Source organism: Coturnix japonica, chromosome 9 (genome assembly GCF_054131305.1).
Source record: "Coturnix japonica strain WE chromosome 9, WE-NBRP24, whole genome shotgun sequence".
NCBI lineage: Eukaryota > Metazoa > Chordata > Aves > Galliformes > Phasianidae > Coturnix > Coturnix japonica.
Window position 1 is genome coordinate 11,441,235 of NC_140671.1, and position 27,461 is coordinate 11,468,695.

General features: G+C 56.0%; 5 protein-coding genes across 66 annotated transcripts in view; 2 read left to right on the forward strand and 3 right to left on the reverse strand.

The window, feature by feature from the left end:
• Nucleotides 1–5,910, forward strand: LHX5 (LIM homeobox 5). Of its 3 annotated transcripts, none has more exons than XM_085509618.1 (6): nucleotides 1–236; nucleotides 1,375–1,598; nucleotides 1,966–2,151; nucleotides 2,675–2,952; nucleotides 3,801–3,966; nucleotides 4,805–5,910. In XM_085509618.1, exons 1-6 carry the CDS (start codon nucleotides 64–66, stop codon nucleotides 5,170–5,172), a joined length of 1,395 nt encoding a protein of 464 aa, XP_085365744.1. In that variant the 5' UTR covers nucleotides 1–63; the 3' UTR covers nucleotides 5,173–5,910. The 3 variants fall into 3 exon arrangements, with proteins under 3 accessions (XP_085365744.1, XP_015733979.1, XP_015733978.1); XM_015878493.3 differs by lacking the exon at nucleotides 1,966–2,151 and having other exon boundaries at nucleotides 4,805–4,982; nucleotides 5,106–5,910; XM_015878492.3 differs by lacking the exon at nucleotides 1,966–2,151.
• Nucleotides 5,891–10,071, reverse strand: SDSL (serine dehydratase like). Of its 2 annotated transcripts, none has more exons than XM_085509619.1 (8): nucleotides 10,055–10,071; nucleotides 9,288–9,485; nucleotides 9,166–9,205; nucleotides 8,791–8,930; nucleotides 8,491–8,579; nucleotides 8,194–8,421; nucleotides 7,887–8,011; nucleotides 5,891–7,810 (listed from the first exon to the last, which is right to left on the reverse strand). In XM_085509619.1, exons 2-8 carry the CDS (start codon nucleotides 9,453–9,455, stop codon nucleotides 7,617–7,619), a joined length of 984 nt encoding a protein of 327 aa, XP_085365745.1. In that variant the 5' UTR covers nucleotides 9,456–9,485; nucleotides 10,055–10,071; the 3' UTR covers nucleotides 5,891–7,616. The 2 variants fall into 2 exon arrangements, with proteins under 2 accessions (XP_085365745.1, XP_015733980.1); XM_015878494.3 differs by lacking the exon at nucleotides 10,055–10,071 and adding an exon at nucleotides 9,887–10,026.
• Nucleotides 10,072–10,460: 389 nt separating this feature from the next.
• On the reverse strand, nucleotides 10,461–14,070 carry PLBD2 (phospholipase B domain containing 2). 34 transcript variants are annotated; one of them, XM_085509604.1, is made up of 12 exons: nucleotides 13,370–14,070; nucleotides 13,209–13,250; nucleotides 12,975–13,133; nucleotides 12,767–12,867; nucleotides 12,445–12,659; nucleotides 12,282–12,376; nucleotides 12,059–12,219; nucleotides 11,892–11,987; nucleotides 11,584–11,655; nucleotides 11,341–11,493; nucleotides 11,048–11,210; nucleotides 10,461–10,976 (listed from the first exon to the last, which is right to left on the reverse strand). In XM_085509604.1, the coding sequence occupies exons 1-12, from the start codon at nucleotides 13,697–13,699 to the stop codon at nucleotides 10,809–10,811; spliced, it is 1,755 nt and encodes a 584-aa protein (XP_085365730.1). In that variant the 5' UTR covers nucleotides 13,700–14,070; the 3' UTR covers nucleotides 10,461–10,808. The 34 variants fall into 34 exon arrangements, 24 of the variants coding, with proteins under 24 accessions (XP_085365730.1, XP_015733653.2, XP_085365724.1 ...); XM_015878167.3 differs by having other exon boundaries at nucleotides 13,209–13,302; nucleotides 13,370–13,588; XR_014932008.1 differs by having other exon boundaries at nucleotides 11,892–11,940; nucleotides 12,445–12,867; nucleotides 13,209–13,302.
• A 178-nt stretch (nucleotides 14,071–14,248) lies between these two features.
• On the forward strand, nucleotides 14,249–18,424 carry SLC8B1 (solute carrier family 8 member B1). Of its 5 annotated transcripts, none has more exons than XM_085509614.1 (15): nucleotides 14,249–14,828; nucleotides 14,998–15,150; nucleotides 15,233–15,285; nucleotides 15,370–15,427; nucleotides 15,537–15,642; nucleotides 15,713–15,880; nucleotides 15,953–16,060; nucleotides 16,137–16,193; nucleotides 16,276–16,406; nucleotides 16,478–16,619; nucleotides 16,937–17,058; nucleotides 17,157–17,310; nucleotides 17,399–17,479; nucleotides 17,744–17,814; nucleotides 17,897–18,424. In XM_085509614.1, the coding sequence occupies exons 1-15, from the start codon at nucleotides 14,688–14,690 to the stop codon at nucleotides 18,092–18,094; spliced, it is 1,743 nt and encodes a 580-aa protein (XP_085365740.1). In that variant the 5' UTR covers nucleotides 14,249–14,687; the 3' UTR covers nucleotides 18,095–18,424. The 5 variants fall into 5 exon arrangements, with proteins under 5 accessions (XP_085365740.1, XP_015733654.1, XP_085365741.1 ...); XM_015878168.3 differs by having other exon boundaries at nucleotides 17,750–17,814; XM_085509615.1 differs by lacking the exon at nucleotides 15,953–16,060.
• Nucleotides 18,425–19,706: 1,282 nt separating this feature from the next.
• Nucleotides 19,707–27,461, reverse strand: part of TPCN1 (two pore segment channel 1) — a 49,938-nt gene continuing 42,183 nt past the window's right edge. For 7 of the 22 annotated variants that reach the window (XM_085509588.1, XM_085509589.1, XM_085509595.1 and 4 more), the window contains 7 exons: nucleotides 26,821–26,936; nucleotides 26,063–26,109; nucleotides 25,442–25,510; nucleotides 24,929–25,013; nucleotides 23,486–23,622; nucleotides 22,282–22,362; nucleotides 19,707–21,130 (listed from right to left, as the gene is read on the reverse strand). In XM_085509588.1, coding sequence (XP_085365714.1) covers nucleotides 21,008–21,130; nucleotides 22,282–22,362; nucleotides 23,486–23,622; nucleotides 24,929–25,013; nucleotides 25,442–25,510; nucleotides 26,063–26,109; nucleotides 26,821–26,936 — 658 coding nt within the window. In that variant the 3' untranslated portion in view covers nucleotides 19,707–21,007. Of the gene's footprint in view, nucleotides 21,131–22,281; nucleotides 22,363–23,485; nucleotides 23,623–24,928; nucleotides 25,160–25,441; nucleotides 25,511–26,062; nucleotides 26,110–26,820; nucleotides 26,937–27,461 lie in introns of all 22 variants that reach the window. The other 15 variants (XR_014932001.1, XR_014931998.1, XR_014932003.1 and 12 more) reach the window with 11 other exon arrangements.

The following is a 27,461-nucleotide window of genomic DNA, read 5'->3' on the forward strand; positions in this document are numbered from 1 at the left end:
CCCCGCCGTGTGTTGGCGCGGGGCTGATTCCTTTCGTCTGCGCGTTTCCTTCTCGGCGCGGTGATGATGGTGCATTGTGCGGGCTGCGAGAGGCCGATTTTGGACCGCTTCCTACTAAACGTCTTGGACAGAGCATGGCACATCAAATGCGTCCAGTGCTGCGAGTGCAAATGCAACCTGACCGAGAAATGCTTCTCCAGGGAAGGAAAACTCTACTGCAAGAACGACTTCTTCAGGTGAGTGAGTCCCCAGCAATCACAACCCCTTCCAGGGGCTGTGGAACCGCCGCTCCCAGCCCGGCGGAGTAGAAAGATTCTGGGGCTCCTAGAATCTTAGATCTTAGATCAGGGGGTGGGCACTTGGGGGACCCCCCTCCAATCCTCATCCATCTATTCCGTGGGTCTTGGCCGTATCTCTCCGGCCGGGGCCCCGGTCCCTCTGTGTCCAGGGGCTGCGCTGCATCCCGAGTCGGTGAGAGAGGCTGTTCGTGCCCCCGCTCCGGGTGACCTTGTCTCCGAAAGTAGCCGGGCCCGTGGCCCGCTCTGCCAGCGCCCCCACCTCGCAGCAGGCCCGGGGGCCTCTGGACCGGGATCGTCCACCTCCTCACGACCACAGCCTTCCCCCACCTAAACTCCTCTCTTTGTGCAGCACCCCATCGCGGGGCCCCCCACGCTGCTCCGCACCTTAAACGCCCCTAATGACTGCGATAATGTGCCGAGGAGGAAATTAGGGGTCGGCATGGGAAGGGGAAAATGACTTACGACTTGTAATGCCTTCACTGCATCAACGTCACAGGCAGCAGAGCGGGGGGCTGAAGTTGTGCCGTAGCCAAGAGGGAAAAGGAGAGAGCCTTGGCGTCCCCCTGGGCCTGGCAGCCCCTGCTCCCCAAAGCCTGGCAGCCGCTGTGAGAGCTTTTGTCTTTTTTTTTTTTTTCTTTGTCTTTTTGTTTTTAATATTTTTTCCCTCTGGGAGTTTGTTTTCTGAATTTTTGCCTACCCTGGGAAAAAAAAATAAAAAAATAAAAATAAAAACATACCCCGGAGAAGACAAAGAGGAGCACTGCAAAGCGGCGGTTCCAAGAAGAGGGGAAAAAGGAATGTGGGGTGCAGGGTGCCCCGCACCGCACCCAGAAGTGCCCCGGGTCTGCTGACACTGCCACCCCCCAGACCCACAGTGCTGCGCTGGGGGCACGGGGAGACCAAAATTCTGCCCCGGTGGGCACGGAGAAAGAAATCCTCACCTTTTGTGGTGGCCACAGTGCACCTTTCTGGGAACCTGAACATCGAAATTCGGATGGGGTGGGGACGGGGGCCTCGGAGACGCGAGGGGAGTGGCGCGGTCCCGTCCCAGTTCTCACATCTTTCTCCCCTCCAGGAGATTTGGCACCAAATGCGCCGGCTGCTCCCAGGGCATCTCCCCCAGCGACCTGGTCCGGAAAGCCCGGAACAAAGTGTTCCACCTGAACTGTTTCACCTGCATGGTTTGCAACAAGCAGCTCTCCACTGGCGAGGAACTGTATATCATAGATGAAAACAAATTTGTTTGCAAAGACGACTATTTGAACTCTCCCAGTTTGAAGGAAGGCAGCCTCAACTCAGGTACTAGCGATGCAGCCCAGGGAACAGAACCGCAGTGGGGCCAAGTCCTGCCCGCTTCCCACGGTCAGCGCAGCGCTCCCGGCGCTGCTCCCGGCGCTGCTCCTGGAGCTGCCGGTGCCGAGGTTTCTCTTTCTGGCCCCACAGCGCCTCGTGGACCTGGGAGGGGGGGGGAGTTGGGGGTATGGATTTGGGATGCGAGCGCTCACCTCGTGCTCCCCGCGGGATGCAGACACGCGTGGATCCCGCGGCTGCCCCGTGCACGGCCCCACTGAGTTCCCCATGTACCCTCCGATCCCGGGACCCCTCCCTGCGAGGCTCCCCTGTCGCCCCGCGCCGAGGGCCTGATCCTTCGCCTCCTTTCACCCAGAGGCAAAGCTCCCATTTGACTTCCTTGGAAGCTGTCTCTGCGTCAGGACCGCGGGATCAGGCCCCCTCCTGCTGGCCCAGCAGTGCCGGCCGCCCGTGCTCACCCCCTGCCATGGGGTCTTTCTCCGTCCAGCACCCGGGGCCGGATCCTGTCACTCGAGTCAGTGGGGCCGCTGCTGCGAGCGAGGCGAGTAGAGTTTGGCCTGAGTAGTGCCGGCATCAGGGGCCGGGGGAGGCGGCTGGGGGAGGAGAGCCATGTTCAAGGCAGTGACCAGACCACCCCACAAGCCCCCATAGTTCTGCATTTCTCCCAGTGGCGCATCCAGGATCCTAGTGTGAGAAGCGCAGTGTGGGGGGAGAGGGGAAGCGCCGGAGGCTGCGGGGTGCTCGGTGGGGACGCCCCCTCCCCAGCGTGCCCTCTCCCGGCTGCACGGCCCTTGTGCAGCAGTGGGAGGGGGGTGCCGCCAAGTTCGCCTTTCAGATGTAGGGGGCCTAACTGCAAGATGCTCAGCCCGAGTTCATAGTTGTTTGGAGTGCCTCAGGGGTTCCCGGGGGCAACAGCCATCTGCACTTCTTGGTTCTGCCCAGCACCCCCTCCCCTCTCCTGAAAAGCATCTGGGCTCGGTGGGAAGGGGAAAGCAGTGGAGAGGGGGGTCGATCTCTCTCCTAAGCCCATCCCCACCCACCCCCTCCCCGGGTCTCCTTTACAGTGTCCTCATGTACAGACAGGAGTTTGTCCCCGGATCTCCAGGACCCCATGCAGGATGACACCAAGGAGACAGACAATTCCACCTCCTCAGACAAAGAGACCGCCAACAACGAGAACGAGGAGCAGAACTCGGGCACCAAGAGGAGGGGGCCCCGCACCACCATTAAGGCCAAGCAGCTGGAGACCCTCAAAGCTGCCTTTGCGGCCACCCCCAAGCCCACCCGACACATCCGTGAGCAACTGGCGCAGGAGACTGGCCTCAACATGAGGGTCATCCAGGTACGGCCACTCCACAGCCATCCACCCCCCCACCCCTCGTGATGTCACCGGGCCAGTCCATGACATCATGGACCCAACCCACGCAGATCTAGGACAGCAGAGTTTTGGGGGGGAAGCAGGGAAGGGATGTGGATGGGGCCCTGGACGGAGCACAGGAGGTGGAGCAAGGAAAAGCCACTGCGCCCTGCAGACAGCCCCTGTACCTTCCTACCGCGCTTCCCACCACCCACCCCCCTCCCTCCACGGCAAGAAAGTCCCTGCGGAAATGTAGGGATTAATGGGCTTTATTAGCGGCGTTAATAGGGGAGGAAGCTCCGGCTCTGCAGCAGGCGGCTCAGATCCCGGCAGAAGGGAGCAGGACCCGCGGGACGTGTGCACACTCCAGACGTGCCCAGATGTGGAGGGAAATAATGCAGATCCCCCCCAGGCCACCAGAGCTATGCTTTGAAGGGAGAATGCCCCCGAGAAGGCTGTTGTACCGCCCTTCCCTTTTATTCCCATCCCATCGGCCGGCTCGCTTCCAGTCCCCTCCCCGCCTTCTGCCGTGACCCCCCCATTTATCCCCTCCTTTATCCTGCTCTCCCATTGGAGAAAACTCTCCGGAGACAGGTAGGCTGTAGGACGGCACACCCCATGGGATGCAATGAGGTGCCGGGGCTTTCCTTGCCTCTCAGGGTGTTGTCAGCAGGGTGTAGCATGAAAACAACCCCAAGCTGGGAAATCCCCTCCAGCGAGGCATTCCATCCCTGCCCCCATCCGTCCCTGGCCTAAGTGGGGAGGGCTGGCCCTGAGGATTTGGGGTCCCCACGGCAACCCAGCCCCGAGTGCTGATGCTGGCCCGGCCGCAGGTCTGGTTCCAGAACCGCCGGTCCAAGGAGCGCCGGATGAAGCAGCTGAGTGCTCTGGGTGCCCGCCGACACGCCTTCTTTCGCAGCCCGCGCAGGATGCGGCCCCTGGGCGGCCGTCTCGACGAGTCCGAGATGCTCGGCTCGACGCCCTACACGTACTACGGAGGTGGGCCCGCCGTCCCGTCCCCATTCCATCCCACCGCATTCTTCCCCCGTTTCCTTCCCTACCTTTGTTCCTCCCCATCTCGGCACTCCCTTTCCCCTGCCGCCCAGACTCGGGGCCGTGACGGCGGTGGCAGCAGCACGGTCTCTCTCTCGGGAAACAAAGCCTCAGCTGAGGGCTTTTGTGCCCCTTTCAGACTGCATTTGTCCCAATTACCCCCCGGGCTTGCAGCATATGGAAGGTCACCACCACCCTGACGGGATGGGGGTGGGACAGGGAACCCCATGGCATTTGGGACAATATATCCTGCTTTTGGGCCAAGTGCTCTCACAAATTCCCCTCTGCCCCTACTGCTGCCAGAACCCCTATGTGACTAATATATATGTAGGTATGATGTATATTTCCCTCCTATTTATAAGTATTCCGTTTTATTTTTATTTATATATCTCATTTATATGTATCTTCCTATTATACATATATATATATATATAATCCGCATGTATAAATGTATGCATACATGTATATATATATGCATATTCAATATATACGCATGTTTTTCACTTGTAACTAAGATCGAAATTATGCCCATCTTCTCTGCCCCGGGGTTGCCCTCAGCCCCTCCTGTTCCCCTTCCCATTCCACCAGCACTGCAGCCATTAGGATAACGGGGCCCATTTTTCTCCCTGCTCAGCCCCAGCAGCACCGAGCACCCCAGGAGGATACATTGGAGGGGAGGAGGGGGAGGCATGCTCATCCCTGAGTGGGAGGGCAGCCCTACTTCCTGCAGGTGCTCAGGGTGGTGGCCCCTAGGACTGGCTCCAATATTTCCTCACCTTTGCAGATTACCAAGGTGACTACTACGGGCCAGGAGGCAACTATGACTTTTTTCCCCATGGGCCCCCCTCCCAGGCCCAGTCTCCGGCCGACCCCAGCTACCTTCAGAACTCAGGACCTGGCTCCACGCCCCTGGGACCCTTGGAGCCCCCCCTTAGCGGACACCACTCCTCAGAAAACCAAAGGTACACGGATATGATCTCGCACCCCGACACCCCTAGCCCTGAGCCAGGGATGACGGGTTCGCTGCACCCCATCCCGGGGGAGGTCTTCAGCGGGGGGCCCAGCCCACCCTTCTCCATGTCCAGCAATAGCGGCTACAGCGGGGCCCTCGCACACCCCAACCCGGAGCTGAGCGAGGCAGCGGTGTGGTAGGGCCGAGCGGGAGGACTCCGCTGCCCCTCAGCCTCGGGGCACAGCTCGCTACGTCCCCATCGACGGAAATCTGACACCCCAATGCTGCATCCTCCCGCTGTGTCCAGCCCCGTGCAGGGACACCGCGCTACCTCCCTGCCCGCCCACACCGCCCAGCACCCCCGTGCTGTTATGAGCGAGGGGGAGGGGGGGCGAAGCGCACCAGCCTGGAGCTCCCCCCACCACGTTGGAACTGCCGCTCTCGGACCAAAGTTGAACTCGCCAGGACATGGGTCCCACCGGTGCGGGGGCTGCCACACGGCTCCCCCACTCGCTAATTAGCACCCTTTTTAATTATCCCCTTCCTCAGCCTCTGTTCATCCGAGCATTATGGTGGGGGGGAATGGGGGACAGCAGGACCCTCCCTTAGCCCCCTCTTGGGGCCCTTGTTCCCATTGATCCCATTTTATTCCCAAGGAGGATGTGGTTTCGGACCAGAATCTTGGAGTGGGGGGGGGAAGGGGGGGAGGGGGTTGGTGCACGGAGCTTGGGAAACCCAGGAAGAGACAGAAATGGGAAAAACAAACAGAAACAGAGAGAAAACCAGATAGAACAAAACCCACCCGAGCAGTGCGGCAGTGGAGGAGAGCCAAGCCCCCCCTGGCCCCACAGTCTGAGGATGTATTATAGATTTTGCTTCTAGTTTCTTTATTTTGTATAAAGGAGAAAACAAATAAAGTATGTTTTTGTGTTTACTGATTATTTATTGTACTTTTAGTCATTGGAAGTTGAGTTTTTTTCTATTTTGGAGGCTGGGAAAGGGTGGTGGTGAGTGGAAGGAGAGAGGATAGAGTGGAGTGGGGGGGAAAGGGAAAAAGAGGATGGAAAAGGAAGATAAAAAGATGTGTTCTGAGTGCACCGTGGGTTTCCTGTCCCATTGCCTATTGCAGAGGCTGTCAGTGTGACCAGCTTGTGTTGTTAAATGTGAATAAAAACCATTTTAGTTACCTGCTCTGGCACCTGGTCCCTTTCATTGTGGGGTTTGAGCAATGAGCGGCACTGAGCTAATATTTGAAATACAAAATCAAGGCAAGAGTTTACACTCCCCACCCCACCCCCTCCCCCCTAATACACACACACACCTTGTCTTGTAGTAAAAAGATATAAACAGAATAAATTACTTCCCTTGCTGGCTTCCGAGAGCCCCTCTCTCTGACCTGAATTTTAAGTCCTGGCGTGGCGGTGCTGCTGAGAGCTGGTGATGGATGACAGGCAGCCACCTTGCTGTGTATTTTCCCTGTTCAGCCAAGCGAAGGAATTTATCCTTCCTGTGCCATGATGAGTGGTAATAAGGGGCTGCAGGCAAGCCAGGGGCATCTGAAACACTCAGCACAGTGGAAACTGAGGCATGGTACAGCCCCATTGGGACCCCAGGGCAATAGGGTGCATATGGGTGGTGTGTGGGCCAGCGAGACCCCCTGTTAGTATGAGCCACTGTTATTATGAGGGCTGCAAAATGGGGCACAAGGGCACATACTGGCTGCTAGTGTTATGATGACTGTGTTATCACTGTTCTGCTAATTGCGGGGTGCACCAATCTGCAGCACCCATCCCAGGCTGCAGGAGGGGAGCATTGGGGTAAAGTGGGGGCTCCGTGTGAGGAGGTCAGGGTGCAGAAGCTGGAAAGTAATCTGGTTCTGGACACAGGATAAAAAAACTATGGGAGGAGGTTTGTCTGACTCCTTGTAGTTAATTGTGTGCCTTATAATAAGACTCTCCAGCCTCTGGCACTCCCTAGAAACAAGCTTTTACATAAGATATTGCCCACAGTGGAGCAGTGGGGATTTGATATATATGGGGTGGGTCTTCTGGGAAGCATGGCGCTGGCTTACCAGGCCATGGGGATTTACTGGAGAAAAGGGAAAAAAGAAGGTGGGGAGGAGGGGGCTCCTGGGAGGTGGCTGGGCAAGGGGAGCCTTGTTAGCTGCTTGGAATGGGCAGGAGGAGGCTGAGAGGGGGTTTTGTGGCAGGAAAGGGTGAAATGGACACTGGAGTGAAATACATCAACTGGTGTTAGTTGGAGAAATGGTGGTAAACGGGGCCCCAGACCGAGCTGGGAGCCCCAGCAAGAGCAACACACAGCCCCACCAAGGAACCACCTGGCTGCAGACAATGCATGAGAAAAGGGAGAAGATTGTAATAGTTAATAATGGTTAGAATAATAAAGCACCAAGACGGCAGTAAAGTAATCAGTCAGAGAGGGAGCATTTGATAATTGGAGTGGGGAGTCGTGGTCAGTGCCAGACACAGCGGATCAAGGGATGTGGCCATCTCCAGGGCCATTTGTTGGGATTGGAGGGAGGAATGCTGCCATGCCTCAGTTTCCCCATCCTGCAGAGCCACAGGCGCAAGGCTCGTCCAGCAGCCATCACTGCAGCACAGGAGGCCATGGGGTGGCATGAGGGTCACTCCAGGCCGAGCTGGTTCTTCAGGTCCCGCAGAAGTGCAGCTGTCATGCTGCTGCCACCGCAGACCACCACCACCACGCGGCCCAGTGGGGTCCGCAGGCGCCCCTCACGCTGCAGCTGCTGCAGCCGTTTCGAGTAGAATAGGGCCAGCGCTGCACCACACGCTGGCTGCACCAGCATCCGCTCATCATCTGCAGGGATGGAGACACGCTGAGTGCCCGTCCCTGTCACACCCCTCTAACGTCTTTGTCCCCATGCCCTGCTCACCCAGGAACCTTTCCACAGCATGCACAGCCTCGGCATCCTCCACCACCTCTGAAATGACCTGGATCTCCTGGGCACACTGCAGCGCCCGTGCTGACACCGTCTTGGCCCCAAGGCATTTGGCCACACTGGAGAACAATCAGAGTAGCCCCAGGACCTGTTATCCCCTTGAGGCTCTACTACAGTGTTGGCTGAGACCTGCCAACTCGTGACATGCACCAATATCAAAGCCCCCTGCACTTTCTATGTTCCATCATGTTGGGGACCCCTCTGTTAATGGAGGCGCCCCCATGCTGACACTAGCACCCACCTGGTGATGTCGGGCAGGGTGATGAGGTGCCCAGCCTTCAGCGCTGCGTGGAAGCTGTGGGCCCCCCAGGTCTCAGCAGCAATGATGGGGACATCGAGCCATCCCACCTGCTGCAGCCCGGCCACCACACCAGCCAGCAGCCCTCCACCTCCCACTGCCAGTACAATAGCGTCAGGCTTTGTGTCCAGTGTGTCCTTCAGCTCCAGGACCAGGCTAGCATGGCCCTGCCTGCAGGTTGGGGACAGTGAGTAGTTGCCTGTGGCCTCTGCCCAGAGCACAAGGGTGGGCAGCACTCACCACAACAAGGGGTCGTCAAAGGGGTGGATGCTGGCCCAGTCCTCATTCTGCACCAACTCTAGGGCTCTCTGGTTGGCTTCATCCCACACCTGGGAGGTGGTGGGTGCTCAGTGAGGCTGCAGCCAGCTCCAGTGCCCCATTCCCATCACCCCTCCCTTGCTGCCACAAGGACAGTGGAAACTCAAGCAGGATGTGAGTGATGCGTTTTGGGACAGGGACACTGGGTCTGCACATATCCACAGCCTTGCAGAGGGCTGCAGTGCCCCCCCCCAGCCACAGTTTGGGGTGTGAGTGCCTTACCTTTCCATAGACCTCCACTGTTGCCCCCAGCTCCTTCAGCCTGCTCACGGTGCTGGGGCTGGTGCTGCTGGGCACCACCACAGTGGCCGGCAGCCCCAGCTTCCTGGCTGCATATGCTGTGGCCATGCCTGCATTCCCTCCTGTCAAGAGTGAGGGGTTGAGCAGTTCCACCTCCCCATCCACCCCCACTCATCCCAGGCCTGCAGGACGAACTGTGCTGTGGAGGGGGGGTGCAGAGAGGGGAACCCAACTTGGAGCAGCCCCAGCCCCAAAAGCCTGTGGGAAGGTACAAGGACAAGGGGCTGGGAGCAGGGGGGTATTCTCCAGCACCCCCATGCCATCACCCCCGATAAGCCCTGTGCAGGTCTCAGTTACCTGAGGAACAAACAAAGTGCTGGCAGCCTTTCCTGGCAGCCTGAGGGAAGAAGACAGAAGAAGGACGTGGCCATGCGCCCCCCATGGTATCCAGAGGCCGCACACCCACGTAGCACACCCACCTCCTGGCAGAGGTGCCCGATGCCCCGGATCTTGAAGGAGCCGGTGGGCTGCACGTTCTCCAGCTTCATGTACACCTGTGTCCCTGCTGCCCGGGACAGGGCCGAGCTCTCCAGGAGCGGGGACACGATGTGGAAGGGCTTCTTGCTCCCCCCGCACTGGGCTGCCATGGCCACAGGGTGACACGTGGTACCTGATTCCTGCAGGGCAGAATGATACTGCACGTCCCAGAATAATGTCTGGAGACAGAGGAGGGCAAAGTGATGTCGGAGGGGCTGTTTGTGTCCCTGCGTCCTGCGCCAGCAGTGTCCTGTCCCAGCAGAGCTGAGGACTTTGTCCCATTGGCCCAGGATGGCAGCCAGCTCTCCCAGGCAGCCGTACCATGGCTTGTTGGCACCGGAAACGGCACAGCATGCCCTGGTCACAGCAAGGACTGGGGGAAGGGCTCCTGGCAATGCTGCACTGCTGTGGGGCCAGCAGCCCCGCTCTGCCCTGGGACAGCCCCTTCTCGTCAGCCCCCAGGTAAGGCATCCCCCACCCCCACCATACACACTCAGAGATGGCTCTGCCCTGGGCAGGGAGAAGGAGGATGGGTCCTCACAGGACAAGGCTGTGCTGTTCTGGAGGTGACAAATGCCAGTGTGCGCCAGGAGTGACGGGGGCACAGCTGAGCGGGAGGCAGTACGATATCAGCCAGCCTGGAGCCGGTGGGAGCCTCGTCCCTTCAAAACACTGCCTAATGTCAGCTCATTAATCCCCCAGTAATTACCTCGTTATTCCTAACAAGCTGCACTGCACGGAGCAGATCAAGGGAGTTGCAGTATGAAGATTTGGCGCTGGAGGTTTTGGGGCTGGGGGAAGCACACAGGTGGCTGAGGAGGGGAAACAAAAGGGACAAGGACAGTCACCTAGGGCAGGCAGTGCTCCCACTCTCTCACTGCTTGCCTGCTCCAGCTGGTCCACAGATGGAGGCTGTGCATGCTGCTGCTTCCAGGAACTTGAAAGAATCCTTGCTGAGCAGAGGCCAAGAACCCCAATCTGCAGTGTCCCAGTACTGCACTGCAGGCACTGCTCTATGCTCCCGAGGCAGCACCCAGAAGAGGGGGGAACACGCGGGGGTACCACAGCATGCAGCACAGAATGTTGGCAGAACATGAAGTGCACTCACCACCATCTCTGTTACACACAGGGCATTTTATTTGCTACACCAACCTCAGCCGTTTATCCCTCCCTGCCATGCAGCTGTCCTAGCACCAGACCCACCTCCTGGAACCCCTCATCCAGGGACAGCCCCCCAGAATGAGGAGCCCTGTGAGAGGCGTTCCTTCTGTGCTTGGTTTTGGGACAAGGGTCAGAGCCCACTGACCAATCCTGCGCACAGTGGCACAGATGGGGCACAGCCCATTATGCAGCAGCAAATGGTGAGAGAAGCAGGGGAAGAAAAACGTGGGGGGCAGTTCCCTGCAGCCCCCCCCCCCCATCCTGCAGAAAGAGGGAAAGCCGTGGGCATGTCTCACACCGGCTCAGTCCCATCGGACCTTGATAGGAGGGAACCTCCAGAGGTCGGGGTGGCCCATGTGCAGCAGGTGGCTGCAGGGGGATGTGCTCCAGCGGAAGGGTGGCACGTCATCCCACGTCGGTCCGCTGGCAGCCACCAACCCAAAGCTGCGGGCCATGCCGAAGGAGGTGACCTGGCAGGGGGGAACGTGAAGATGTGAGTGCCAGGAAGTGATAGCACGGCAGGGGCCAGGGCTGTGCCCACCTTGGTGTCAGTGCCACCATGGCAGCGCTGGTGCAGGGCAGCAAAGGGGTAGGTGCCATTAGCCGGGTTGAGGTCAGAGCGGGCGGAGATGGCGTTCTCAGCATTGTGGGGTGGGTCGCAGCCCCGGCACTGTGACAGCGGGTCCTGCAGGTAGTTGTTGGATCTGCCGGGCAGTGGAGAGACAGACGTGGCACAGGAAGGAACACAACAACTGCAGTGAAGATCTGACACAAGGGCTGGAAAACTCCTGAGGGTGAAAGCTGGGAGGAGACACCAGGGGCTATAGCACCCACCTCATCAGACGGACCATGGAGTCCACATCGTGGACCTGTGACTGGTTCCTGCGAAAGATCTGGGCACGTGGGTTCTTGTCATAGGTGAACCAGTCACCGTACTTCAGCACCAGCTCCAGATTCCCGCTGGCATTGAAGATCTCCTCAAAGTACCTGCATGGGGGGGCAGGGACAGTCAGCCTCGCCTGCTCTCAGCACAGGACAGTAGAGCTGGACAGAAAGGTGAGGCTAGATGAAGCTTACGGCACATTGTAGCTGGCCCAGTACCCCTGCTGGTACAGCAGCTCTGTCTTATCAGCCACTATCACTAAGCCCCTGTGGCAGGAATGGCAGCAGTCAGAGCAGAAGGCAAAGCACAGTGGGGATGAGGGAAAACCCACCTGGGGGTCCTGAGCAGGGTGCCGGGGGCCATCACCCACATGCAAGAGAGCTGCCAGCAGCAGCACCGCTGCTGTCACACCACAGCAGAAGGACCACCACCAGCAAAGGAAGCCCACCTTGGCCCATTGGGCAACCTGTAGGCTCGGCACTGGGGGGTGAAAGGCACTCACGGGATCTGCTCCAGCACCGTCAGCAGGCCCTGCTGTGGGCCAGCATGCCCTGGTGAGAAAGCTTTGTAGTCCACCAGCATCCACTGGTTGTTGTACCTGCAGGAGGACACAATGTCCTCTGGTGGTTGCCCCAAGGAGGGGATGTTTCTCCCTCCAACCCCACTCACGTGCCACTGTTGAAGCGCTGGAAGATGCTGGCCCACTCAGCACCGCTGCGGGCCAAGCGATTGGCCACAATGTTCCGCAGCCATTCCAGGACGCTGCCTTGAGGCCGCAGGTACCGCCAGCGTGACTTGTCACTGTTCCCAATGGTGGTCTCCAGTGCGACCTGTGGGGATGGGAGGGCTGAGCGGGGCTGGTGGGAGGAGTGAGGGTGCAAGCGGCACTTACCAGCCCGCTGCTCAGGATGTAGAAGTCATCTCCGGAAAAGATGGTGCCAGGGTAGGAGGAGAACACCTGGACACTACCTGGAACACGGGCAGTGCCTGGGGGAGCAGAGCAGGGGGTCAGGCAGCCAGCAGGGGCACAGAGCAGCCCCCAGCCCTGCACGCACCACCAGGCTCAGCATGGAAGGGCAGCGTGTACTTCTTGATGAGGCGCAGCATGGACTGATAGGGCGCCCAGGTGTCGTGGGCCACCAGCAGGTCCTGGCAGCCCGGCAGCAGCTTGAGCAGCGCCGAGCAGGACCCAGAGCCCAGTGGGCGCTGCTGGGCAGAGGAGTTGAAGGCCGCCTCCAGATCCTCCAGGTCCCCCCCCAGCTGCAGCAGGCTGTGGGTGGGGGGGTGTTGGGTTGGGGCACCCCGCACCGAGCGCCGCTCCCAGCGTCGCGGTAGGGGGCTCGGTGCGCCCGTCCTGGGGGCGGACACCTTCCTTACAGGAAGCCGAAGGGTGAGAGGGAGAGGCGGCCCGACGGGAGGGCCACGCGCCCGCGGTAGCTGTCCTCCAGCCCCTGCAGCTGCAGCAGCGTCAGGCGCACCTGGGGGTCGGCAGGGACACGGCAGAACGGGGACAGGCGATAATCTCGGGCCGTGGTACAGGGACGGCGCCCGAGGGCTGCCCGGGTCCCGGCCCGGACGGCCTCACCTGGTGCCAGTAGGCGCGGTCGCGGCCGGAGCCCATCTGCTCCTCCATCCAGGCCAGGTTGGCCTCCAGGTATCCCCGCAGCCGGCGGCAGTACTGCGTCTCGTAGCGGAAGGGCCCGCAGTAGCCCACGGCCGTGTTCATCCAGTGCATGTAGATGAGCTGCGGACACGGCGCTCGCACACACCGCCGCCGACACCGCCCCGCGCCCCGCGCCCCGCGCCCCGCGCCCCGCACCTGCTCGGTGACGGCGGCCTCGGCCAGTCCCGCGGCGTAGGCCTGCAGGGTGTCGTTGAAGGACGCGTTGGCGGACACCTCGAGGAACGCCCACCTGCGGCACGGGGCGCGCTCAGAGCGGGGCAGCTCACGGGCGGCCGCGCCCGGCCCCGGGCCCTTACCCGACGGCCTGGATGTGGTCGGTGAGCTCGGCCCAAGCCACGGCGGCGGGCTGGAGGCCGGGCAGCACGCGGAGCCGGCCCGAGCCGGGCTCCAGGAGCACGGAGGCGCTGCGGGGCGGAGGGGTCGGGCCGGACAAGACCCCCGGTACCCACAGCGGTACCCAGACCGTCACAGCGACCAACGCCAACAGCGCCCGCAGCGCCGCCATCGCGGGAGGGGCGGTGCCGAGCCCGGGGGCGGTGCGGTGAGAGGAGGCGGGCGGGGTACGAGATAAGCCGCGCCCTCCGGGCGGCGGCCGCCCCTCGCCCCATTGGTACTCGTTCCTGCATCAGTAGCTCCGGACCCCCGGCGTCCCTTCGCCCTGCGGGCTCCCTCCTTCGTCGTCCATCCCAGCCCCCCTCCTTGTGCTCCCACACGCTCCCTCCCACATCCACGCAGGGCGGACACGACCGTTAGCGACCCGGACACGTCGTACGCGGCAGGGGGCGGCTCCACGGCCCCTCCTCGCCGTGGCCGTACAACCCCGCCGTCGGTTCTGCGCAGCGGCGTGAGTCGGACCGCGCGGCAGCGGCCCTGAGCTTACACAATCGCGGCTGTTTACCTCCCTCTCGCTGCACCCAGCGGGCAGAGTCCCCGGGAGGCGCCGCGCGAGGTCGGAAGGCTCGGAGGTGGGAACACGCAGCTTCCCCGGCCCGGCCAACCTACAGCCACGCTGAGCGCGGTGCCCTGAGAGCGCACGGGCGGCGGGGGCTCTGCCGGTTGCCCCCCCCGGCCTTCCCCTTCCCGTGCCACAGAGGCGCCGTCACTTTAAGAGCGGGGGGTGGCGGTCCCTTTAAGGCGGGGGGGAAGTCAGCTGCCCGTGCACGGTGGCGGTGCCGCTGGACACGGTGGGTGCGGGGCGGAGGGTTCCCGGGCAGCCCCGGTGCCTGCGGGGTCCCGTCCTCATCGCTCCGTCGGGTCTGTTTCCCCGGGGTCCGGGGGTTTCCCCGCGGTATTCCCGTGCTCAGCTCCGGGACCTGAGCGCAGCAGGGACGCGGCGACTCGGTCCGTCGCCAGGGCGCGTTCCCAGGCTGCCGCCCGTGGCCTCTTTTAATTCCGATTTCCGTTTGTATCTTTATTTTTAACGCTATTCCTGTTTTATATTCCTATTTTGCTCTCCCGTTTTTATTCCTATTCCTATCCCTGTTTTCTCTTTCCATTCGTATTTCCACTCCCTCTCTTAACCCCGTCTCTCCCCCCGGCCATGGCTCCTACCCCCCGCGGGTAATAACCCCCCCCCATCCCGCACTCCGAGCTGTCCCGGAGCCGTGGGGTGCGATGCGGCCGCTGTGGGCGCTGAGCGTGGCCGGCGCGCTGAGCGTGGTCGGGGCGCTGGCGGGGCACGACGGGTCGCAGCCCGGGGCGGCTCTGGACGCGGGGACCCGCGCTGACGGCGTGGGACACGACCGGGGTTTGGACGTGAGTGGGGATACGAGGCGGCGGGGATGACGGGTCCCGACCTCTGCCGCCGCCCCACGGATGTGGGACGGAGGAGGAAACCGAGGCAGGGACGGAGGCGGCCGCGACCCCGTGGTGAACGCCGGCCGCCCGCCGGGGACGCGTCTGGGACACGCGTCTCTTCCCGCAGTGCCGGGAGGTGCGGAGGCGCAACAGCTCCGAGCGGTGCCGCTTCGTGCGCGGTACCCCGGACTGCCGCATGGACGGCGGGTTCCTCGACTACCTCGGCGGAGCGTTCTGCGCCTTCCCCGCCGCGCTGCTTCCGCTGTCCGTCAGCCTCTACGTGAGCGCGGGGCCGGGGGGAGGCGGGCGGCCCCTGCTGGGGGATGGCGGCCATGGGCGACGCGCCGTCTGTCCGCCCGCAGGCGCTGTGGCTGCTCTACCTGTTCGTCGTCCTCGCCGTGACAGCCGAGAAGTTGTGAGTGGTCCCGGGGACACGCGGAGCACAGAACGGCCCCGCGATGCGGCCCCGCGTCCCCATCACCGCTCTGTGCTCTTCCAGCTTCTGCCCCAACCTGTCGGCCATCTCCACCAAACTGAAGCTGTCCCACAACGTGGCAGTATCCTCGGCCTTGTGTGGATGGGGGCACAGGGTTACAGGGTGATGGGGGGGGGAAAGGGTCGCAGGGACCCGGCTCGGTGGGGTTCTCCTTGACGCCCACCCTCCATGGTGTCACCTTCCTGGCCTTTGGCAATGGGGCGCCGGATGTCTTCAGTGCTGTGGTGGCCTTCTCTGACCCGCGAACAGCCGGGCTGGCGGTCGGGGCTGTCTTTGGTAAGAGCTGTGCTGGTTGGGGGGGCGAGGGGGCACAGGACCCCGCTGACTGGGCTGTGTCTGTTGGCAGGCGCTGGTATCTTTGTGACCACGATGGTGGCTGGCGGCATTGCCCTGGTGAAGCCGTTTGCAGCAGCCTCCAGGCCCTTCCTCCGGGACATCATCTTCTACATGGTGGCCATCTTCCTCACCTTCCTGGTCCTCTACTTTGGCCGCATCACGCTGGGGGAAGCTCTAGGTGAGCGCTGTGGTAGTACAGGGGAGGGTGGGGCAGCCCAGGGGTCCCTTGACCTCTCTGGCCCCACGGCAGGATACCTGGGGCTCTATGTCTTCTATGTCTTCACCGTGGTGGTGTGCACTTGGATTCACCACCGGCAGCGTGGGGATGGGTCATCCCACCCCGGGCCGTGGGAGCCAGGTAAGGAGCACTCTGCAGTGCTGGGGGGGATCCCTTGGCATACCCCCCCACACACTTTCTCCTTGCTGCCCCACAGCTGTACCAACAGATGCTGTGGAGCAGGAGTCCTCGAGCGCCGACTGCGGAGACTATGGTAGGGTGTGCTGTGGGGCTGTCTCCAGTAGTGGATCAAACTGGGGAAGTCTTGCAGAGCACAGCCCTGTGGCCCCACACAGGTGAGGAGTATCGGCCCCTGCTGCCCTACCATGAGACCTCGCTGCACATCCTCAGCTCTGCCCTCAACCCCCTGGACAAGCATAAGTGGAGGAGGAAGCCCTGGTACTGGCGGCTCTTCAAGGTGCTCAAGGTGAGCAGGTGGGGCTGGGAGAAATGCACTGTGCTGGGGGATGTGTCACTTATGAGCCCCCTCCTCCCCAGGTCCCTGTGGAGCTGGTGCTGCTGCTCACTGTGCCTGTGGTGGACCCCGACAGAAACGACCTGAACTGGAAGAGACCTCTCAACTGCCTGCACATCATCACTGGGCCCCTGCTCTGTGTCCTCACCCTCAAGTCAGGAGCCTGTAAGAGTCTATGGTACCCTCACAGCCCCTGAGGGGGGGCCAAGACTGGGCTGGCCCCAATGCCTCACGCTGGAGGCCTGGCTTGCAGTGGGGTGGCGTCATCCTCTCCATCCCCCTTAAGATCTTCTGGCAGGGTGGGGGGCTCCATTGTGCTACTGCAGCCACAGCCCTGCACTGAGTTCGTTGAGGCCCCTCTGTCTGGGTCTCAGGGGAGCACTGGCTTCAGGGTTCAGGGCTTGGTGCTGTGCCCCCAGTCTGGTGGGGTCCTGCCCAGCCTGTGTGGCCATGCAGTTTCCCTCTCTCTCTTCATGACACAGATGGGCTGTACCAGATCCAGGGTGTCTTCCCAGTCTGGGCACTGGTTGCACTGATTGGCTCCGTCCTGGCCATCATCGTCTTTGTGACCACATGCAATGAAGAGCCACCCAAATACCACTGTGTAAGGTGCCCCTGGTCCTGAGCACCATGTGGGCAAGGACTGTGCCTCCATTGCCCCAAGAGAGTGCAGCCAGGGCCCAGCTCACCTGGTCCCGGCAGGTATTTGCCTTCCTTGGGTTCCTGTCCAGTGCTTTGTGGATCAATGCAGCAGCCACGGAGGTGGTGAACATCCTGCAGACCTTGGGCATCATCTTCGAGCTGAGCAACACTGTGCTGGGCCTGACCCTACTGGCCTGGGGCAACAGCATTGGAGGTAATGGCCCTGTGTTATCTGTCTTGGGGCATGCTGTACCTCAGTGGGGTGCAGGTGGCCCCCAGCACTTGCTGTTCTTGTCCTGCAGACACCTTCTCCGATCTCACCATGGCACGGCAGGGCTACCCCCGCATGGCCTTCTCTGCCTGCTTTGGGGGCATCATCTTCAGTATCCTTTAGGTTGCTGGGGGTAGGGTGCTACTTGGGCCTGCATCTAGGGGACTTGAACTGCACAGGATCCATCCTGGAATCTACCACACGGAGGGAGGGGAAGAGGCTGTGCCACCCCAGGGAGCCCCAGGCCATGCCAAAGCCACCTGTCCTTGAGTACTCTGAACTTTGATGGTCTTACCCAGGCTGGGAGGGAGGGATGGTGCTGTTCCTACCCTAAGGGCTCGGGGTGATGCTGTGCTGTTTCTTCATCCTGAACTAGCCTCAGATATTCTGGTAGGCATGGGGCTGGGCTGCCTGCTGCAGATGACCAGCAGCCAGACAGTGGTGAAGGTAAAGCTGCTGGCTGCAGTGCAGTCGGGCTGGCACTGCCAGGATCCCTTTGTCACTCGGTGTCCCTCTGTCTCTCCATCAGCTGGAGCCTGACAGTCTCCTGGTGTGGATCTTGGCTGGGGCCCTGGGACTGAGCCTGGTGTTTTCCTTTGTGGCGGTGCCAGCACAGTGCTTCCAGCTGGGCAAGGCATACGGCACCTGCCTCATCCTCTACTACTTGGCCTTTCTCTGTGTGGCTCTGCTCACCGAATTCCGGGTGATCCACCTGGCTGCCACCTGAGTGCTGCAGAGCCACGTCCTTGCCCTCCTGCAGCCTGCGGGGCCACACATTTGCTCTCTGGAGAAAGAACTGATTATGTTTTGGGAAAGGAAGAGGATTTGTTAAGCACTAGCCATCTCCTCGCTCCACTCTGTTGAACTTCATTTAACTTGGGGTGTCTCCAAACAAGGATGAGGACAAAGGTTTGGCTGCTGCCCCAGAGCATAGGAATGGAGCAGCCACAGGGGAGCACATGCTGGGACACCCCTTCACCTCCCCATCTGGACTCCTCTGGGGCTGACTGCCACGTACTATGGAAAAATTGTTAAGTAAAGGCTTGAGTGCAACTTAGCAATATCTGTGTCCTGGTTTTCTGATGTTTGCTATTGGTATTCCACATCATGACATCATGTGGAGTAAAGAAGAACTACGTGTCCCAGAGGACCTCACGGTCAGAAAGGAAAATAACAGAAGCGATGCTCACTTTCTCACTGCCTGGCAGCGGGTGTGGGTGTGCTTCCATGCCATACACCTTCAATTTCAAAGTAGGTTTCTTGGACTTCGGAAAACTCTCTCTCTTATTTTACTTGATTTATTAGCCTCATTTCAGTTAGATTGTATTATATTTTGTTATCTTGTATTCAGATATTTAACTATTATAAGTTTTAACTCCTTAGATCTTTGCTGCTGCTGTTTGTTTCCTTGAGCCCAGCTGCCATCTCCCTACCCCTCTACCTTTTGGGGCCTACTGTTCCCCCCCCCCCGCCATCGCAGACATGGACTGATCTAGATAACTAGGTTTAGACACTGTAAAAACGGACAACCTGCAACTAAAAACTACACAGCCTCTGTGGGTGGTGCTTGCTGTGAGATGGTGTGTTTGCAGCCCTGGCTGGGCTGCAGGGAGGACCTGAGGCTGCTTGGGGTGAGGCAGAGGCCCTGCAGCACAGCCTGGGCCCACAGCTTCCTCTGGGGTCACTGCCTGCATGTTTCCCAACAGCAGTCACATGCAGCTGAAGTTGCTGGCACTGCAACACAGTGCACAGGTCAGCACAGGCTGTGGCCTCCAGCCCTGATGCAGGGATGCACTGCTGTGGGTAACCCCAGTGCTGCTCTGTGGGGGACAGAGGGCAGTTGCACAAGGAGCGCTCTGTTGCTGTCAGCTTTCAAGCTCCTGCTGCTCTTTCCTTCTAGACCCAGATCGTTCCTCCTTTCTCTGTCGGGATAAATGCTTTCACAAGAATTCAGATGCTGTTTGCTGGCTGCTATTGGCTCTGCCCTGGATTCACCACAGCCAGCCCCAGCTTCCAACAACAACCACACAGCACCAAACACCAAGGAGAAAGAGCAACAGCAGCTGCAGCCCCTCCTACCCCTTGGGGATAGTTATAAAAACAAAATATAAGTTTGAAAGTATTATGGTAATATAGAGAGGAATACTGGCAGGGGGACAGAAAGAAGCTGGGCTGTGAGCCAGCAAGGGCCAGGAGCAAGAATTCATGCATGTGGCAAGTGCTCCTGCAAGGGGCTGGCACAGTTCATCTCCAAAGGATGTGGCAATCTGTAAACTGAAACCAAGCCCTGCTTCCGAAAGAGCAGGCAGGAGAAAAGCAAGCTGTTGTCTCTACAAAGCTGAGAATGCGATGCTTTTTATTAGTGTGCTTGAAAAATAGAACATTTTACAGACACGTCCATAAAATTATCTTTATAAACAAAAGACCAGCATACAAAATCCTCCGTGTTCCTCCCTCATTCCCTACAAAATGATTGTCATTAGTCTGTGGGTAAGGTAGGGAGGAAGAGTAAATAGTAGGGGAGGCCCCATACTCAAACTTCTTTTCCTTCAAGGTTCGTTTCAGAAGTACTTTCATACCACCTGCAGAACCCAGAAGGAAAACAAAGCTGTCCTGAGGCACCCAGGGAGTGTGGCTGTTCAGAGATGATAAGCACAGATCACACTGCCTGCCACTGAAAATCTCATCATTTTCCAGAAAATGCTCTCTGTGCAACATGTAGGGTCAGTCCTGTCCCTCTGTCTTTGTGCCATGTACTGGTACTACTTAGAAAAAAAAACAACAGGTATGTGGGATTGTGTGCCCATTCCCTACATCCCACTGCCTGATTCACCCAGAGGAAGGGGAAAGCCTCCCATCCCTGCCAGATGTAATCTGAACCTGAGAAAAGACCAAACAGCGAGAGAACCTCCATGTTGACATTGTTCACTCTCAGCACTTTCTGTGGTGACAGTATAAGAAAAGAAGTCAGAGACGGACTGTCACCACTTTGCAGTAATGAAACACAAGAGATGAAGCGACCTGCCATAATCCCAGAATTAACACGTCAGAGTTGGCAAAGGAGCTCCTTCCCCCCTCCTTCCTTCTCTGCCAGCTACCAGGTCTGCCAGACACTGAAAAGCAGACAGGTGAGAAGAATCATTGTCCTTCACAGTTCTGCATCCAGAATTCAAGGGAATAGTAAAGACCTTCAGCAGATGACCATCCTAAGGTCTGACCCAGTCAGCATTTGCTAGCTCAAGGAACAGTTCTCTACATTCAAAAGGGACCGTTTCTTTTGTTTGTTTAAATTGTAAGCACATAGCCTCAGTGCATTTCCTGCTGTTAATGGATTACACATCCCTTTCCCTAGGGTCTGTTACTGCTAAGACAAACAGCTGGCTTGAGCTTGGGAAGCAGCTCAGATGGAAAAGGTCTCCATTTGTATCCAAGAAGGTCACTCTGTGCTGAACACAGACATCGTGCTCAGTCTGGTTGTAGCAGAGTCCACTTGTTGTTTTTTTTTTGCTGCTTAGTGGAAGAGCATTTATCCCTAACACCAACCAGTACATGGAACAGATCTATATACATCATCTCAACATATACGCTGTGAAGTAATACTCTAGGTTATTGCATAGAAGGCAGCTTGCACTACCCAGGCCTAGATGATGGTCTGGGAACGTTGTCGGAGGCTCAGGGGCTTCAGAGAGCTCTGGGAAGCAGATGCAGACTCTTGAAACGGTGTCTGGGGTTCCCCTTTCCTGGAATGTTCCTCATACCATTCCTGTGACAGAAGATCAGAACAGATCAGTCTCTGCACCAAAATTGCCACATGGTCACCAGCAGGACCCCAGTCTGTGTGTGCTCAGAGGGGCTTTTTCCAAGGCCCTGTTTATGGCCCAGTCTCACAGCACAGCCATGAAGGGTGCACTCACATATCAGCATTCACAGCCTGGGCAAGAAGGAGCAGCTACAGCTCAGCTACAGCTGGCTGCGCTGTCAGGCCTGACAAACCAGAGCAAGGAAACATCACACTCAGATGTCGCCCAGTGCCCAGGGACTGTCATACTGACATCACAGTTATGATGTCTGCAGCTTACAAAGTTGCACCCAGAGACAACAAAGACATTACATCCCTGTATCAGAGACCAAGCACAACAAGCAGGGAGCTTCACTGCAGATTACCATCCAGCTCCACAACAATTAACGTGCTTATTTTTGTTACCATGACTGAAGACTCATCCACAAGCTGCTAGGGGACAAAGGAAAGATTCAAACGGTTATGAGATTAATGCCTTCATTGATAATCATTATACTAGTCCATGACCTTTCAACAGTAACTAAATTCATGGCATAAGGTTCCTAGCCTCAAAGAACACTTAACAGCAATGCCTTAAACTATCCAGAGAATCAGCTAATTTAAATGTTTCCCATCCTCATTTGCCTGCTACTCTGAAGGAACAACTGGCACTTGCAGTGCACTTGGTTTCTGTTGGACAGTCACACCCAAGCTCAAACACAATCACATTCCAGAGCCTAAATAAATTAGCATCATGCAGCCAAGTCCCTGGAACACTGTGCATGTGCTCTTAGCCAGCAACCACTGCCCACCTTCATGAGTGTGGGTAAGCTTGGCAAGCTGAGCATGTACGTGCAGCCAGCACTGTTACTGCCACTGCTGATGCATGTTATCAACACAGCTGAGCTCCTGAACCCACTAAGGAGGCTCTGACATGCTTAAGAAAGTCCCCGAACACCAGCACTGATGAATCTAAAGCACAGTTCATCTACTGCCTGCTCCTTTCACAGAGCTGCCTGCATCTCAGAGGGAGAATGCCTCCTGCATTTAAAAACATCAGTTTGTTATTCTAGGCAACATGAAGTGTTCTGTTAATGACAGAGGCTTGTTGGTATTTCCAACTCACACCTACATACCTGGATCTCCTCCTCATACATCTTCATACTTAAGTCACTCTTGGTCCTCGATCTGCGTCCCAGAAACAGCATTGACACTTGCTAAGGAGTTGCAGGGAAGGAGGAGATGAACACAAAGATGGCATTCATCAGTCACTGAGCAGCTCACAGGAGAAGTGCTAGAGCTTCAGGCACCCTTCAGGGACCCTTCAGGCAGATGCCTGTCACCCACTGGAGCGCTTAGGCTGTTCCAGGCTCTTCTCATTGCCAGAAGACAATGCTATTTCAGAGCACACATCACCTGACTAAATGCAGGCATCTGCTCCAGGCTGAGATGTATTTCACTGCAGGGATCCCTGCAGGCTACAAAGTGCTGCAGGACACCAGCTCAAACGGACACAGGGGCACTCAGTTTTGTCAGAGGAACATACCACCTGAAACAAGGCTCAAACCCAACCTTCCAAAGGAAGATTTCAGCTTAGAACAATTTCAGGTCTCATCTGCTTAGCACATACCACTTACTCCACAGGCCTAGACATTTTATATAAGCAGAGGGCTGAGTTATGAATTACTCTCTGCTTATGAGTCATCTGACCAGGACTGAGAACCAAAGGAACTCCAGACCATCATTCTGTACTCCACTGCAAGTCTGAAGACACCATCGCTTGGTTAACTGACTTGAAATCTGTTTCTAAGTAGCATTATTATCACAATTCTGTGTGAACAAGAACTCAACTTTTAACTACCAACCCAGCCAACCAGGTCAGCTCAGCTTTCCAATTGTCCATCCTGCCCCAGAAAAAAAATTATTCAGAGGACAGAAAGCTGGTGTTTGGAATCAATATGAATGCACTGTTGCATTATGCTTCAGGACTGTCTGGGCCTAAGTGTATGATGGCGCAGAAAGAGAGGTGGGAGGATAAGAATGGCTTTTCTAGAGAAAGATAAATATTCTCTTTCCAGCCAGTACTGGGCCAGGACAGCTCTATGTGAAGTCTGCAGGCTGTAATCAGTCTTTGTCAAGGCTACAGAGGACATTCAGTTGCTGCTTTTCCAGAGCAGCACAACTTTGTGCCAGTTCCACACAGTTCCTCTTTACAACTCAGCTCTAAACATGACAAAAATGCATATGGATTTCCTCTGGAAGACAGCAAAAAGGTACCTGCAGGCCTGGTGTGCCTTCCTCCCTTCAAGTCAAGAACCTATATTATGGGTTTCCTCTTACCCCATGTTTATCCATCTGCAAAACAATCTTCTGCAGCTGAGAAATTTCGGTGGCAGCTGAACTCTGCTTGTACAGCTCGATTATCCCAATCACTTCCTCCCTGGAGATCTCCTTCTCCAGCACAATGCCATTGTCTTCTGGACAGGCAAGAAAAAGAAACAGAAAGAGAAGTCAGCATGATGAATTCTGCTTCCATAACCCTGGAAGGCAAAGCAAGCAGGTCTAAGTTGGATGTCAGTCACAGTCTACATCTACTTTTTTGACTGGAACACATACGTCTTTGTTCCCCAACAAGAGAAGGATGAAGAAAATTAGCGTGTAGGGTCAGCAAGCATGTCTCAGCTCTTAAGATACCAAGGAGCATGATATGTTAAAGCCTTGTAGCTTTTTGCTACCTGTAAGCTAACTAGCAAAACAAACAATCAAGCACTAATTGCTGACTTTTGACCTTCAGCTGCCCAACACAGTTTGAGAAATAAATGTTAACTAATGCCTTTCACTGCACCCTTCAAACTGGGAACCTGAAGGGTCAGGATGAGGAATGTTTTTTTAACTAATAATGCCTGGTTTCTACTGACATGATGCCATACGTCTGGATCTTCTAGCACCTAAGAAAGATTGGATGAGCTAATCACAGCTATTCCTCTGACTGCAGCCTTCACTGCATCTTCCTGCAAGGAAGATTCTCTGGCATTGAATGTATTGAAGTATAGCTTCTCTGCAGAAAATTGTAAAGAATTAAGATTAGTTTACACAAAGTTTGAATAGAAAAGTCTGGGTGTAAATCACCTAGGAATAGCAGGGAAGGCCTTCAAGAAATTAATACGTTGATGGTATCTAAATTAGCAGGCCTTGAAGCTACAGATGCACAGCTCAGGAGACAAAGGACAGTGAGGAAGTGACAACTGACAGAGGTGTGACAGGATGGAGAGACCAGTCACAGTCTGTTCTTAAAAGGTACATCCAAACCCAGCATATGGTCACCAGTCTAAGTACAACTGGGAGACAGAGAGGACTAGATAGGCAGTGTTCCTTGCTGTGCATGTTGGGCAGGGAGAAATGATGGGCAGAACAGAAAGGTCAGATAGAAATACCATACAAAAATATAAGAATGAGCTTAGGAATTCAGGCTTTGAAAAAAATAAAAATAAAAAAAAATCTGGTCTTTACTAGTCCTCCAGACATAACCATAGAATCACAGAATGGTTTGGGTTGGAAGGGACTTCAAAAATCATGAAGCTCCAAACCCCCTGCCACATGCAGGTCCACCAATCTGCTTATTTAATACTAGATCAGGCTGCCCAGGGCCCCATCCAACTTGGCCTTGAACACCTCCACAAACCTCTGGGCAGCCTGTGCCAGCACCTCACCACTCCCTTGGTAAAGGACTTAAGACAAGACACCAGAGAGAAGATGCAATGTCAGCCAGTCCTCAGTTCTAACCTTCTGAATCTTGGTTCTTCCGAGTGTAGTTCATGCGGAAGACAAAAGCCTCCAGAATAAATGCCACAATGATTGTCATCACCACCTGGGAGAGGACATGAACAGAAGAGATCAGGAGGCTGCTGCTGGGGGATTCTTGCAGTCCAATTTAACAACAGAAAGCTGAGTATTTTGGCCTGTGCTTCATCTCCCGGTGCTCCAAGATGCACATATCCCAATTCACACATCTGCCTGAAAGTCAACCAGTGACAGTCAACCACAAAGGGGCCAGAAAAAGGCTGTGCTGCCCTAGTCTTTACCCCAGGCCCAGATTTATGCAGCACCAACTTTGTCAGTGCTTATAAGTGTAACTTCCTGTAACTGATGTGGGCTTGCACCTTCTTCTGGAAGACATTATGCATAGGAACAAAGCTGTGCTCATTTAGGGATGGGAGCTCCCTCTGCAACACAGCAAAAGCAGTTTCCCCTCACCATCTCCCCAGTTTGATACAGGAAGCATCTTCAGAAACTTACCATGGTCACAATATAGAAGATCATGAAATAGAGGCGGCTCCAGTGAGTGGTTTCAGATGTCACCCCTTCCTTGAGAAGAAAGGAAAAAAGTCACCAGTACACATAAGAAGGGAGAACTAGTTGTTAACTGCTTGCTAACAGAAGTAAGGCAGCATAAATATTGTCTGTCTGTCTCATACTCATGGCTCCATAGCTAACCACAGAGACTGCCTGCACAATGCTCAGTGCCCCAAATGGGTCTTACAGGTAATCTGTCTCTAAAGGCAAAATGAGATGATCCTCTATGCAAACACACTAAACACTTTAAGGCCTGTGGTTGTATGAACCACTGCTACTATGAGAACACAACCTGGACAGCAGGGTGATACACTGGAATATAGCATGACTTCACTTGTCCAGATTGCAAAATTTAGCCTGAGGGCTGGTCAAGTTCAACAAGAAAACATGTCAGGTGGCATGTAAAATATCACTAAAGGATTAACAATCACATGACCACAGCAAGCGACAGTGTTGGGACTAATCCCGCCCATCTCCAAATGCAAGGGGAGAAAGCAGTGGTTGCACAAAAGATCAAGCTCAACTGGCAAGAGACTGTGCTGTTTGTAGCTAAGGGTTACTTACCATGATTATGTACCAATCATTGACGACTGTCAACTCAAACAGTGTAACTGCATACAAGTAAGAGAAAAATAAAGACAATTGCTTTATCCAACCTGACCTACTTTAGAAAGATTTCTTAATAAGGTACTTGACAGGGAAGACTGAAGCAAGATACCAAGTTTCAACACAGCCAGCAATTCCAGATACAGAATGCAGACCCTCATCACTGCAGTTTGTCATCTTCCCACTGATGACAAAAGGGAGCAGACACAAAGAAACAGAACATGGCTTAATCAGTATTTCTTCAGAGTCAGAAACAGACCTGACCCTTTCCCAATAAAGTACGGAGAGCTCTGAAATTGCCAGGAGATAAGTATTTCTGCTCACACATTAAGAACAATTGTTAAGAGTAATCACCATATTCAAATTATTCCTTATCGGCGGGTTTAAATAAATATACTAGCATTACTGCTAGCTCTGCAGATGCAGTGCGCTGAAGCCCTCCTTACACATTTTTGGAAATGTGGTCTGCTCACCAGTCAGCACAGATATGCTTGCTTCAGCACTGGCTTTTAAGAGTTGTGTCTTGATTTTGTTGCAAAGCAAGCGGGCTATTACTCAGCTGATATTGTCCCAAAGAGAAGGATGTTATCTGAGGTGTGCTAGGACAACTCTTAAAGAGTCTCAGGTCTACATGAGCATTGCAGTGATGCTATCTAGCTCTGCAGGAACACAGATGCAGTACAGAACAATCTTTGCTAGCGAAAAACTGTCCTTACCAAAGCTGTTCAAAATGTTGTCAAAGTTGTTGAGATAGTAATAGCCTTCTTCCACAACTGTCTTGTTGCCAACTGTCTGGTTCACCCAGCGGTACGAATCTGCAACTGTGCTTGTGCTGGTTGAAGAAACCATGACAAAGAATGAGAAGAGAGCTGCAGTTTCTTAGGGTTACAAAAAACAGAAACACTTGGAATCTGCCACCCAGCTTCTACCTCTTGGCTAACACTTATTTCTCTAAGAAAAAGCCCTCAGAGCTTAGCACAAGCCCAGAGAGTCTTTCTAGTCATTCAGCAAACATGAGACCAGAGAACCCAGTTGTCTCATGTGGCAGAGCAGCCCTAGTGTAACCAGAAATGAAAGTCTCAACTTTGCTCTAGAGCAGAAATTAAAAGTGTTCCTAGCTACAATACCAGAAAGAAGTTCTCCCAGTACATCTACATGAGAAGTAATACACATCTCATTAAAACCAGTCAAATCTTTCCTTTCCAAAAGCAGTGTAGAAGAGAAGTGAAGCAAGTCATGTAGATTTTCCCAGAACACTGCCTTAGCAACAAAGCCCCACCCAGACACATCTTCTGGCCCTTTCCCCCCAGAAAGACAGAGCTGCCAGAGGCGCTACTACTAACTAACTAAGCACCAA

Excerpts from the sequence above, each read along its gene's own strand:
- LHX5 (XM_085509618.1), top strand. The coding sequence starts at position 64 with ATGATGGTGCATTGTGCGGGCTGCGAGAGGCCGATTTTGGACCGCTTC. Across the intron at positions 2,152-2,674 it reads GGGCCGCTGCTGCGAGCGAG|TGTCCTCATGTACAGACAGG; the intron begins GCGAGTAGAGTT and ends TCTCCTTTACAG. Across the intron at positions 2,953-3,800 it reads TCAACATGAGGGTCATCCAG|GTCTGGTTCCAGAACCGCCG; the intron begins GTACGGCCACTC and ends GCCCGGCCGCAG.
- SDSL (XM_085509619.1), bottom strand. The coding sequence starts at position 9,455 with ATGGCAGCCCAGTGCGGGGGGAGCAAGAAGCCCTTCCACATCGTGTCC. Across the intron at positions 9,206-9,287 it reads TCGGGCACCTCTGCCAGGAG|GCTGCCAGGAAAGGCTGCCA; the intron begins GTGGGTGTGCTA and ends TTCTTCCCTCAG. Across the intron at positions 8,012-8,193 it reads ACCCTGCCCGACATCACCAG|TGTGGCCAAATGCCTTGGGG; the intron begins GTGGGTGCTAGT and ends ATTGTTCTCCAG.
- PLBD2 (XM_085509596.1), bottom strand. The coding sequence starts at position 13,699 with ATGCAGGAACGAGTACCAATGGGGCGAGGGGCGGCCGCCGCCCGGAGG. Across the intron at positions 12,377-12,444 it reads CTTCCATGCTGAGCCTGGTG|GCACTGCCCGTGTTCCAGGT; the intron begins GTGCGTGCAGGG and ends CTGCTCCCCCAG. Across the intron at positions 10,977-11,047 it reads ATGGTGGCACTGACACCAAG|GTCACCTCCTTCGGCATGGC; the intron begins GTGGGCACAGCC and ends CCCCCCTGCCAG.
- SLC8B1 (XM_085509614.1), top strand. The coding sequence starts at position 14,688 with ATGCGGCCGCTGTGGGCGCTGAGCGTGGCCGGCGCGCTGAGCGTGGTC. Across the intron at positions 16,061-16,136 it reads CCCCGGGCCGTGGGAGCCAG|CTGTACCAACAGATGCTGTG; the intron begins GTAAGGAGCACT and ends GCTGCCCCACAG. Across the intron at positions 17,815-17,896 it reads GCAGCCAGACAGTGGTGAAG|CTGGAGCCTGACAGTCTCCT; the intron begins GTAAAGCTGCTG and ends TCTCTCCATCAG.